The 12,455-nt window shown below is 38.4% G+C and overlaps 1 protein-coding gene across 3 annotated transcripts in view; it reads right to left on the reverse strand.

Moving 5' to 3' along the window:
• Nucleotides 1-12,455, reverse strand: part of LOC110466938 (unconventional myosin-Id-like) — a 194,660-nt gene that overhangs the window by 1,608 nt on the left and 180,597 nt on the right. For all 3 annotated transcript variants that reach the window (XM_021523762.1, XM_021523752.1, XM_021523771.1), the window contains 3 exons: nt 7,099-7,200; nt 6,426-6,542; nt 3,228-3,376 (listed from right to left, as the gene is read on the reverse strand). In XM_021523762.1, coding sequence (XP_021379437.1) covers nt 3,228-3,376; nt 6,426-6,542; nt 7,099-7,200 — 368 coding nt within the window. The remainder of the gene's footprint in view (nt 1-3,227; nt 3,377-6,425; nt 6,543-7,098; nt 7,201-12,455) is intronic.

A 12,455-nucleotide genomic window follows, 5' to 3' on the forward strand; every position in this document is an offset into this window, starting at 1 on the left:
TCAGGTCCCAGGGGGGGCACACCCACCGCTTATACAAAATTGGTTCCCCTTTACCCAAGGATGCTCCACACCAAATATGGACCAAATCCTTTCATTCCTACAGAAGAAGAAGGATTTTAAAGAATAATTTTCTATGTTTCCCCATTGGGCCCGCTCTCAGGCCCCTGACAGGCCAGACCCAGGGTTTATACAAAATTGGTTTCCCTTCACCCGAGGATGCTTCAGACCAAATATGGAACAAATCCTTTCATTCCTACAGAAGAAGAAGGATATTAAAGAATAATTTGCTATGTTTCCCCAATTGGGCCCCACCTCTCAGGCCCCATGGCAGGCCAGACCCATGGTTTATATAAAATTGGTTCCCCTTGGCCTAAGGATACTCTAGACCAAATTTAGTCAAAATCTACTTGGCCGTTCAGGACTAGTAGCGTTTTAAAGGAAAAGTTGAAGGACAAACGACGGACGACGGACGACGGACACTGCGGTATGGCATAAGCTCACCATGGTCATTCGGACCAGGTGAGCTAAAAATTGGTATGAAGTAAAGATATAGCACTCCATGGTAGGTGCTGTAAGAACATATAAAATTTCAGCACACCCACTGCTTATACAAAATTGAGTCCCCTTGGCCCAAAGATGCTCCAGACTAAATTGAGATAAAATCCCTTAATTCTTATGGTAGAAGAGGATTTTAAAGGTTTTACCTCTATTTTCCCTATTGGACCCCGCCCGCCTCTCTGCCTCCAGGGGGGTTACATAAAATATAAACAAGAGGCCCAGAGGGCCTGTATCTCTTACCTGGATATCAGGTCATGGCAAACTATTCTCCAAATGAGATCCAAGGGAATATGCCAGACCCCAAGGCCAATTCTTTTAGTATGTCTGTATTAGATTTTTCATGCCCAGCAATTTAATGTTTGGTTATGGGGAGGGGATCGCAACTGTTTCCAAGCTGTGACTCAGAAACTAGATCCCTAGGGTTGTGGCCAGACCCCATGATCAATTCTAATAGCATGACTGCATTTGTCTTTTTATGCCCAACAATTGTATATATAGTTTTGAGGTGGGGATCTTAACCATTTTGATGTTATGACCCAGGGGTTAAGTCTCCAAGGGTGGGGCAGACCCCAAGGCCATCCTGGAAGATTATGTGCATTCATCTCTTTATACTCAGCAATTGTATATATGCACGGTTATAGGGTGGGGATCTCAACTGTTTCCAAGCTGTGACTAAGAAACTAGGTCCCTTGGGGTTCGGTCTATTCTAATACCATGACTTTTGTCTCTTTATGCCAAGCATTTGTATATATAGTTCTGGGGTGGGGATCTCAACCGTTTCAAAGTTATGACCCAGGGACTATGTCTCAAAGGGTGGGGCCAGACCCTAGATAGCCTGGAAGCAAATGTGCATGCTTCTCTTTGTACTCCACAATTGTATATATGGCTTTACCGTGGGGATCTCAACCATTTCCCAGTCAGCCCCACCATTTGTACAATTTTGAATCCCTATCTCCCATAAATGCTTCTGACCAAATATGATCAATATCCATGGCATAATTCTACAAGGTCATTTGTAGCAATATAGCCATATTGCCCACTTTTGGCCCTGCCCTCAGCCTCCTGGGGGGGGGGGGGGTGGGGGGGAGGTCAGCCCAGCCATTTGTACAATTTTGAATCTCCACTACCGAGGGATGCTTCCAGTCAAATATGGTTGATATCCATCTCTTAGTTCCAGAGAAGAAGTCCCTTAAATCAATCAATATAGCCCAATTTCCCCTGCCCCTCAGGCCCCTTGGGGGCCGGACCCACGGTTTATACAAAATTGGTTCTCCTTTACCCAAGGATGCTTCAGTCCAAATATGGAACAAATCCTTTCATTCCTACAGAATAAGAAGGATTTAAAGAATTTGCTGTTTCCCCTATTGAGCCCCGCCCCTCAGGCCCCTATGGGGCCAGAACCACGGTTTATACAAAATTGGTTCCCCTTTACCCAAGGATACTTTGGACCAGATATGGAACAAATCCTTTCATTCCTACAGAAGAAAAAGATTTTAAAGAATTTGCTATATTTCCCCCTAATGGGCCCACCCTTCTGGCCCTTACAAAATTGGTTCCCCTTTACCCAAGGATGCTTCAGACCAAATATGGAAGAAATCCTTTCATTCCTACAGAAGAAGAAGGATTTTAAAGAATTTACTGTGTTCCCTATTGGGCCCCGCCGCTCAGGCCCCTCTGGGGCCAGACCCACGGTTTATAAAAAATTGGTTACCCTTTACCCAAGGATGCTTCAGACTAAATATGGAACAAATCCTTTCATTCCTACAGGAGAAGAAGAATTTGCTATATTTCCCCTAGTGGGCCCCGCCCCGCAGCCCCCACAGGGGCCAGACCGACCATTTATAAAAATTTGTTTCCCTTCCCCTAAGGATGCTTCTGACAAAATTTGGTCAAAATCTGCTGTCATTTATGACAAGTAGTGATTTTTAGGAAAAGTTGACGGACGCTGGACGCCGTGCCATGGCATAAATATAAGCTCACTTGCCTTTCGGGAAGGTGAGCTAAAAATGAAGACACATTACTTTCAGATTTCATTAAGGACATGTAAATATGTAATAAAAGAAACTTATCAAGTGTGATGTGACTTAAAATCAAGATTAAAAGGAAATATTATCATGTAATATATATACAAGATTTGGTGAGTTTTTACCAATAGATAACAAAGATATGAGTGTTTAACTATGTTGTGGTAATTTTTGTGGTTGCTACAGCAGCTGTAGCCATTTTGGCTTAGGGCACATGGGGGAAATCATATCTAGGGCAACCATCCAAGATGGCTGCCAGGGAGCAAAGAGTTTAAGGTTTAAACCTCAAATTCCCCTATTGGGTCCCGACTATCAGCACCCAGAGAGGCCACACCCTCCGTTTATACAAAATTGAGTCCCCTTTGCCCAAGGATACTCTAGGCCAAATTTTGATAAATACCTCCAATGGTACAGCAGAAGGATTTTAAAAGTTTAAACTTCGAATTCCCTATTGGGCCCCGCCCCTCAGCACCCAAAGGAGCCACATCCTCCATTTATACAAAATTGAGTCCCCTTTGCCAAAGGATGCTCCAGGCCAAATTTGGTCAAAATCAATAATGCTGTTCAGGACTAGAAGTATTTTAAAGGCGGGTTAGCTAAATACGACAACAGTCAATGGCTACTTTTGCTACCGTATTTACTTACATCTGCCAGAACCTGCAGAGTGTGCCGACAAACTCGCCAACCCTTTCCTCCTTGCCTGGACTGGAAAGACAAATGACCAGGTCATTTCCTCCCATCAGATGGATGACCACCAATTGGTCAGAGTCAGAGGTCACACTAAGACCAGTGACCTTGAAAACAGAAAAAAAACATCTTATCATTTACTTTGGAAACTCCTTTAATAGCTCAACTGGTATTTTATTTTTCAATTTAAAACCTGCTGAGTACCAGACAGGTTTATCAAAGGAGTACAATAGACAAAGTTTATAAATATTAAATTCCCTTTGCCCGAAGAATCTCTGGAACAAGCTGGGTTAAAATCCCTTCAACGATACAGAAGGAAAAGGATCTTTAATGTTTTCCTGCTGAGTACCATACAGGTTTATCAAAGGAGTACAATAAACAAAGTTGCAAGAAGAACTACATATAAATCTGTTTTGGTGGGAAAGACACAAAGAAAAAGGGTTTCCGTGTTATGTCCCAATTGTCCTCGATTTCCCCTATTGGGCCTCACATGCACCTTTTTATACAAATTAAACAAATTAAGTTTTTTTCCCCTAAGCATAAATCCCTTCATTTGTACAGAAGGGAAAATATTTTTCTCTATTTCCCCTATTGGGCCCCACTCCTCTGCCCCTGGGGGGCAGGGCACATCTTCCATTTATACATAAGATATTAAATTCCCTTTGCCCGAAGATTCTCTAGAACAATTTTGGTTAAAATCCCTTCAACGGTACAGAAGGAGAAGGATCTTTAATGTTTTCCTCTATTTCCCCTAATCCCCCAAATAAGAGGGTTCACACACCTCAGTTTATACCAAATTGATTCTTTTGTCCCTGAGCATGCTTCAGACTGCATTTGGTTTAAATCCATTCACTTGTATAGTAGGAAAACAAAATCCTCTATTTCCCCTATTGGGCCCCGCCCCTCTGCCCTCAGAGGGGCCACACCCTCTGTTTATACAAACTTGATGCTCTTTTGTTCAGAAATGCTCTAGAACAAATTTAGTCAAAATCCTTCTATTGGTTGAGAAGAAGATTTTTAAAGATTTACCTATTTTCCCCCTATTTGGCCCGCCCCTCTGCCCCCAGGGGCGGCCATACCCTTTGTTTATATAAGACTGAGAACCCTTTGGCCAATGTTGCTCCAGAACAAATTTGGTAAAAATCCCTTTGTCGGTACAAATGGAGAACGATCTTTAATGTTTTCCTCCATTACCCCTAATGGGCTCCACCCATATGCCCCAAATAAGAGGGTCCACACACCTCAGTTTATACCNCAGAACAAATTTGGTAAAAATCCCTTTGTCGGTACAAATGGAGAACGATCTTTAATGTTTTCCTCCATTACCCCTAATGGGCTCCACCCATATGCCCCAAATAAGAGGGTCCACACACCTCAGTTTATACCAAATTGATTCTTTTGTCCCTAAGCATGCTTCAGACTGCATTTGGTTTAAATCCCTTCACTTGTATAGTAGGGACAAAAAATTCCTCTATTTCCCCTATTGGGCCCCGGCCCTCTGCCCTCAGAGGGGCCACACCCTCTGTTTATACAAACTTCAGGCTCCTTTGTCCAAAGATGCTCTAGAACATATTTGGTCAAAATCCTTCTACTGGTTGAGAAGAAGATTTAAAAAAAAAAAAAAAAAATACCGATTTCCCCCCTATTTGGCCCCACCCCTCTGCCCCCAGAGGGACCATACCCTCTGTTTATACAAAACTAACAACCCTTTAGCTAATGATGCTCCAGGCTAAATTTGGTAAAAATCCTCTGAGCCAGTAAGGACAAGTAGCGTTTTAAAGGAAAAAGTTGACGGATGACGGACACCGATCGGACGCTGGACGCTGCGCCATGGCATAAGCCCACTTGGCCCTTCGGGCCAGGTGAGCTAAAAACAAAGTATCGGCAAAAAACTTTTACAGACTATCATGATTAACTGCCTAGAATCCCATATATAGTAAAGTATTTAGGGATTTAGTTCATTTTCATTTAATGGATTTAGAACATCATCAAAATTTGAAAACATATGCCTGTTGTACTCTCATTGCTTAAGGATGCTCTACACCAAATATGGAAATAATTTCCGAAATTTGAAGAGTAGAAGGATCTTGAACAATAAAATATCCCTACATTCCCCCTATTAGACCCAGCTTCTCTGACCCCATTTATACAAAATTGAGTCCATTTTGCCAAGAGATGCTTTACATCAAATTTGATATCACTCCATTCCTAAGGAAGATTTTAAAGATCTATCCCTATGGGCCCCAGACTGGGGAGGTCACACCCTTTGCTTGTACAAATGAATTATCCTTTGCCCAAGGATGTTCTTCACAAAATGTGGTTAAAATTCTTAAATTTATATGGAAGGCAAGGGATTTAAGCATTTATCACTATGTTAATTCCCCTTATTGGGCCCCACCCCTCTGTCCCCAAGGGGTCTCACTCTCGTTTATCAAAAATTGAGACCTATTTGCCAAGTTATGCTTTACACCAAATTTGATTAAAACCCCTCAATTTGTTATGAAGAAGGATTTTAAAATTTACCCCATTGGGACTTCTGCACTTTCCTTTATATAAATATCCCCTTTGCCAAAGGACGTTCTGGATAACATTTGGTTCAAATCTCTCCTTTCATACAGAAGTTGAATGATTGTTAAGATTTATCTAAATTTCTCCTAATGTGCTGGGCCGTTCCCCTCTGCCCCCAAGAGGCCCACACCCTCCGTTTCAACAAAATTAAGTCCTCTTTCCCAAAGGATGCACTACACAAAATTTTGTTAAAATCCCTCCAATTGTACTGAAAGAGAAGGATTTTAAAGATTTACCTCAATTTCCCCTAATGGGCCCCAAATCTTGCCCCCTGGGGGCCACGCCCTCTGATTTGTTTATACAAAATTGAATCCCCTTTGCCCCAGGCCAAAATTAGTCAATATCCACTCAGGACTAGTAGCGTTTTAAAGGAAAAGTTGACAGAAGGCTGGACGGACGACTGACACTGTACCGAAAGCTCACTTGCTCTTCAGGCAGGTGAGCTAAAAACAATGTTAAGGCAGTTTTATGAATTACATTATACAGGTTTTGTGGCATTTCAGTGCCGTTATATAAAAAATAAATATAAAATATTTTTCATTAGCAAATAGATTTAACTTAGCTGGAAAAACACAGAGCAAGCCTTACATCAGCTGTGGGTATGCCTTTTTTCATAGGTTTAAACTTTTTATGAGGGTCAAGTTTGTAGATGTACTTGTCTGTGATGGCAACTGCTCGCTCTGCCTGCTGGTTGTGCTTGTTAACCTGTTGCAGGGGAAACAACTCATTATTAAAAATATGGATTTCATACACACTGGGCCTTTTTAGCAAAATTTCAATCTACTACTTTGCAGACTTTTTTTCTCTCAAAAGGAATTTGTCTGTTCCAAAAATAAGAGAAAATACTCTACCCACTTACAAATTAAGAAAAAATCCTTTTCATGTTCCAGTCAGAGCTTTGCCAAAAATGTTAGTCCTTTCCAATTAACTCATTCACCCCTGAAGACACATTTGAACTCCTCCAAATCAAAAGTTGGAATAGTTCATTATGAAATTTCAGGGGTTAATGGGTTCAGGTAAAATGAATTGTTCAGTATTGAATGTTCTCCCCAGTAACCATGAGAGGAACTTATAATTTGATTTCAGTTATTTTCAAGACCAGAGACTTGGTCTAGTACCCCTCCAAGTTTTTGAAAAAGCTCCATCATAACTTCCAGCAAAGTCTATACAAACCTGATTGTTCAGCATACTAGAGGAACATGATGTTTTCATCAGGTGATCGCAACACTGAACCCTGTGAACATTGTGTAGCATAGCATACCTTCTTTACATAGGTGGAGAACAGAATCTTTGTGAAAGCATCATGTGATTTGAGTGAGTTCATCTTTGCTACAAAATCAGCAGTACTGCTGTTGTCTTTTGTCTGAAAACAAAACACATTTTTGTTAATTGGAATACTTTACCTTCCCTATAGGTAATAAATCAGACTACAGTCAAGCATCATTGTCTTACTATCAAGCTCCAGGGGTTATTAACAAGCACCCTTCCTGCATCCCTGGAATATGTCATAACAAAATTGGAGCTTGAGCAATTGGATTGGTATCACTGAAAAGCTCACCTGTTATTTTGTTTTCATTTCAAAACCTGCAGAGTGCTTTACCAGTTTATCAAAGAGGTACATGAAATTCAAGCTGCAAAAAGGATTATTTAATCTCTTTGGGTGGTAATTAAGACACCAAGAACATGAGTTTGTTTCTGCCATGCCAAGCAACTCTGTACATGGTTATATCCTGGGGTTCTGAACTGTTACAGTTGACCAAGGAAAGTAGTCTCCAGAGGCTGGTCTGGACCTCTGGACCAATCTTGGTAGCATGAATGTTTTCTTCATGTCTAGCAATTGTATATTTGGTGTAATGCATTTTTTTAAAACTTATTTACATCTATTTCCCTTATTGGGGGAAACAAATTGAGAAAATTGTGTCCCACTTGCCAAAGGATGCTCTAGACATTTTTTTTTAAATCCCTTCATTCATATGGAAAGAAGATTTTAAATATTAAGCTCCATTTTCTCTATTGAATCCCACCCTCTGCCCCACGTAGCCACACCTTCAAATTATACAAAATTTGGTTGTCTATTGCCTGCAGGTTCTCTTGACCAAAACTGGTTGAAATTCCTCCATTTGTCTTGAAGGAAAAAGATTTTTTAAATATTTTCCTTTATTCCCCCTTTGGGCCCTGCCCCACTGCCTCAAGGGGGAATACCCTCAATTTGTACAAAATCCAAAACAAATTTGATAATAACCCCTCTATTCACGCAGAAAAAAGCTTCAAAAGATATATCCCTTTTCCTCTATTAAATAAACTCTGTGCCTTGGTGGCCAAATCCTTTGTTAATACACAATTGAATCACCTTTGCCCAAAGATGCTCTAGAACAAGTTTAGATAACATACAATATTGACCCTCTTCAATTTTTTTGATAATATCCCTCTATTGGTAAGGACCGAAAAGGTTTTTGAAGATTAACCTTTATAATGGTTTCTGATATATCGGATAAACTTCTGTCTTGTCTTAAGATGATCATAAGCCCCGATAAACAGTTTCTGATCTATCAGACAAACTTCTGTCTTGTCTTACGATGATCATGATGCCCCGATTAACAATTTACTAATCTATCAGATAAGCTTCGGTCGTGTTTTAAAATGATCATAAGGCATTATCAACGATTTCTAATCTATCAGATAAACTTCTGTTGTGTCTTAAAATGATCATAAGCCATGACTATTCAGGTTTCTGATCTATCAGATAAACTTCTGTCGTGTTTTATAATGATCATAAGCCATCACTAACCATTTCTGATAAGTCAGATAAATTTCTGTTGTGTCTAATGATCATAAGCCATGAAGAATGGTGTGTTATCTATCTATAAAGTTGTGATGTATACGTATCTTATGATTATGTACATGGGCGCTTCTCAGCTATTAGGAAATAATAATTGCCGTCACTTTTTCAATTTAATTTTTTATTAGAATGCGGGTAAATAAAGAAATTTGACAGTAATGTGTTATTTCTTAATTTCTAAGATAGCAATTGCAATATGATGTTTCATTTCTCAAGGGGTCGGACTTGAAATATGTTTCACAAGTCTGATGTCAAGAATTTTCGTCGCCATTTTGCTCGGGAAATGGATGGACTTGAAACATGATAAGATTTTCACTATTTAATTCTTGTGACATATGTATGGAATGACGTATTTTTCAAATATATAAACTAGCACTTAAAACTACACATACACAATTGATGAATTTGCTATCAAATAAAAGATATTGAAAATAGAAATTACAGCATACGCCGATTACGATGTCGGTCAAAATGACGGTCTCGCAGATCCGTTTTCAAAATGATTAATACGTTCTCGTATGATAATTTGGTGGATTGTGTAAGGTAACAATGGTTCTATTTATCGATTTAAAATAACAAAGCTTTTCATATTGTAATGGATTAGTTATCAATTCATCATTTATTACCGAGATGTCAAGTGTCGGTCAATTCCGTAATCGGCGTTCAGTCGGATCGTTTGTACCACACGTACATATGCGGACTTTTTTAAAGGGTGCTAAAATATCCCTGAGACCAAGTTATGTGTACTACGTCAGCGATTCCAGCACATTCACACCGGAGAGGGAAACATGAAGGTAGGTTTGGCGTAGGTCAACTAATTGAGTCAATTAAGTAAGTGCCGTCATGGATAAATAACGATGCATGTTGGAGCTATTTATGAAATGCTTACATAGTTTACAAGTTAATGATGGCAATGGAATGCATTCACGGATTCGATTAATAGAAAATACTCGCATTTTCTTGCAAGTGTCATGCGGATTCCAGTGAAATCCGTGTTCGTCAATTACGTTTGACACCAGTTTTTTTAACGGCGATTATGTATTGACACAAAATAATTTGACAAGTAATTGCCGTGTATGCTTTCTGTGTGTAAATGATATCGGCGTATTCCTAATCGTAGATGAATTAAAGTGATCTGAAGATGGTTTATCTGACATTCTAAGCTGCATAATTGTAATGTGTACAGCACATACGAACGATAATATTTTGTTTATTTTCGTGCGGAGATTATGCCTTGACAGTATACATTGCGAACCGAGGTGTCGAAGCATGCAGCCAGATATGTCAATAATAATTGCCAAACACCAATATACTTTGAACAAAAATGTATCACTTTAATGAATCATTAAATTAAAATGAAAATGAACCACATACTTGTCATTATTGGATTATCATATCTAGTTGCATGTTTGGGAAATATTTAATCAGATTTTTGGTTTTTAGTTCGGCAGTTATATTGACATTGATTTTCCTGTCAAATGTAATCTCCATATATTAATAATTATGTCAATCGTAATCTCCATTATTCACACAGGCCTTACTTGTTCAGTTTGAAATAAAATATCTAGATAAAACATTAATTTTTGGTGGTAATTAAAAAATAATGCACACTTCTCATTATATTTTTTTTCTGTGATTATGTTTGTTAAAATATTGTTTAAAAAACAGGTTGTCAATGGACTAAATTTAATAATTGGCTTATAAATGTTTAATTTAGGTTACAAGATCATTTAAATCAATTTCTTTATATGGTAATTATGTTTGACAAAGACTACAGTGTGCCAAGAGGGGGTGGGGGTGGCGGGACCCCTCAAAATTTTATAATCTAAATTTCAAAATCTTTAAAAGTTACCAAATTTGGCCCCTTCATCTTCAAAACCAGTAAAACCCCTGTAGTTCAATTGTAAAAAACTTAAGACAGCATATATCTTTCATTTTCCTTCAGATACTGTTATTTGTGTTTTAAAATTTGTGAAACCAAATAATTGCAGTGTTGTACCTGGAAGTTATTTTCATGAGGTAAAATTTCGATATATATATTTTTTGCAGAATTTCCCTGTTCTCCGTGCTCGCACGCCAAAGAAAAAAGACGACGCCACAGTACAGAATAAACTTACTGCAGCTGAAAGAGCTAAACGGTAAAGTAACTAACTGTTATACAATAATGTTAAAAAAAAAATAATGGTACTTTGAATTGAAGTATTAATGAAGTTATAATCGCCACAGGTCTGGGAAGGCTAGTTACAATCTGCCACAGATTTAGAGTCTACAATTGGTTTGACTACATATCTTGAATTATAGCTCAAGTGGTGAAATTAATATATATGTGATGACGAGAAGGATTATTAAATTTAAAGGCATATAATTTATATTATATTGAATATTGTATTTCTCAGATACCGAGAGAAAAGAAAAAATGATACGTCATTCAAGGAAAAGGAGAAGTTGAGGAAAAGGGTGGCTTGGCAACAAAAGACATTGGGGCAGAAAGAAAAAGACACTCTAAGAAACCGCAAAAATCAGCAAAGGTAACAAAATCATTTAAAAAGACTGTGGTGTAAAATATCAATGTCAGAAACTGTGAATTTAAGACCCTGCAAATCATAAATTATTTTTGGGAATGCCAATGCAAACTAATTAAGTGTCCAGGAAATCAAAATGAACTCTATTGTCCTGTGTTCAAAATTAGGGCTGTCACGTGTACAGAATATTGCCCCCAGGTTACCGGGTACTCAAACTATTTGACCAATCAGGAATCAGCATGAATGCAAAAAACACTGCAGTAGAGAGTGGTATCAGGGTATTGGGTAGAGATACTAAAATCCACAATCTGTGACCTGTGCTTCGTTGATGATACTAAATTAGTATTTGGTAAAGCTATGAAGTACACGTCTGACATGAATGAAATACACTGTAAGGTTCTTGAGGTGAAATGCAGTCAAAATTATGTTGTATGTGAACATGCTATGTCATCCCTAGTGAGTGAAAACATAAAACATACATACATGTTGAAATATTTTATTCTTTGAATTTGTTGACATACGCAGTGATAGACATTTACCTATTTTGACGGGTACCCAGGTACACATTTTCAAACCCGGTTTCCTATCTAAAATTAAACCGTATTCAGGCACTCAGGTACACGTAACAGCTCTAATCAAAATATTTATATGTCAAATGGCATCAACATAGTGAATTATTTTGACAGGTTCCGTGAAAAACAAAAAAGTGAGGGCATTGTTTTAAGGAAAGCGTCCAAAGTTCTCACGAGAAAAGAAAGAGAGTTAAAAAGGGAATACTGCCGTAAGAAACAACAGGAGTCAAGAAAAAAGAAGCACCCACAGAAAATAAGAAGAAAAAAGGAAAAAGATAGAGTGAGACTGAGGGAATTAAGGTCGAAAGTAAACATCCAAAAGCTGAAAAAAACTACAGCTAAGAGAAACACTTATTGAAACTTTGAAAAGTAATCATGTAGCAAGGCGAATGGCTGCAAAGAAGTTATCAATTTTGAAAAATTCTAGAATGCACAAAACAGCAAGTTCCTATCTAGGTATCAGCCAATCATATCTTAGCAAATTGGCTAACCAAGATGACCATCCAAAGCGAAAGCCCAGGAATGACAAAATTCTGGATGAAACCAAAGAAAAGATAACTAATTTTTTCCGGCGTGGAGATGTTTCTACAAATCTGCCAATATCTAAAAGGATTAAGTTGGATCAAACAGAGAGAAGAGTGCTGGATAGACCACTAAGACAGACATTTTCTGAGTTTAAAGAAGC

The sequence above is a fragment of the Mizuhopecten yessoensis genome, unplaced genomic scaffold, assembly GCF_002113885.1.
Source record: "Mizuhopecten yessoensis strain PY_sf001 unplaced genomic scaffold, ASM211388v2 scaffold1713, whole genome shotgun sequence".
NCBI lineage: Eukaryota > Metazoa > Mollusca > Bivalvia > Pectinida > Pectinidae > Mizuhopecten > Mizuhopecten yessoensis.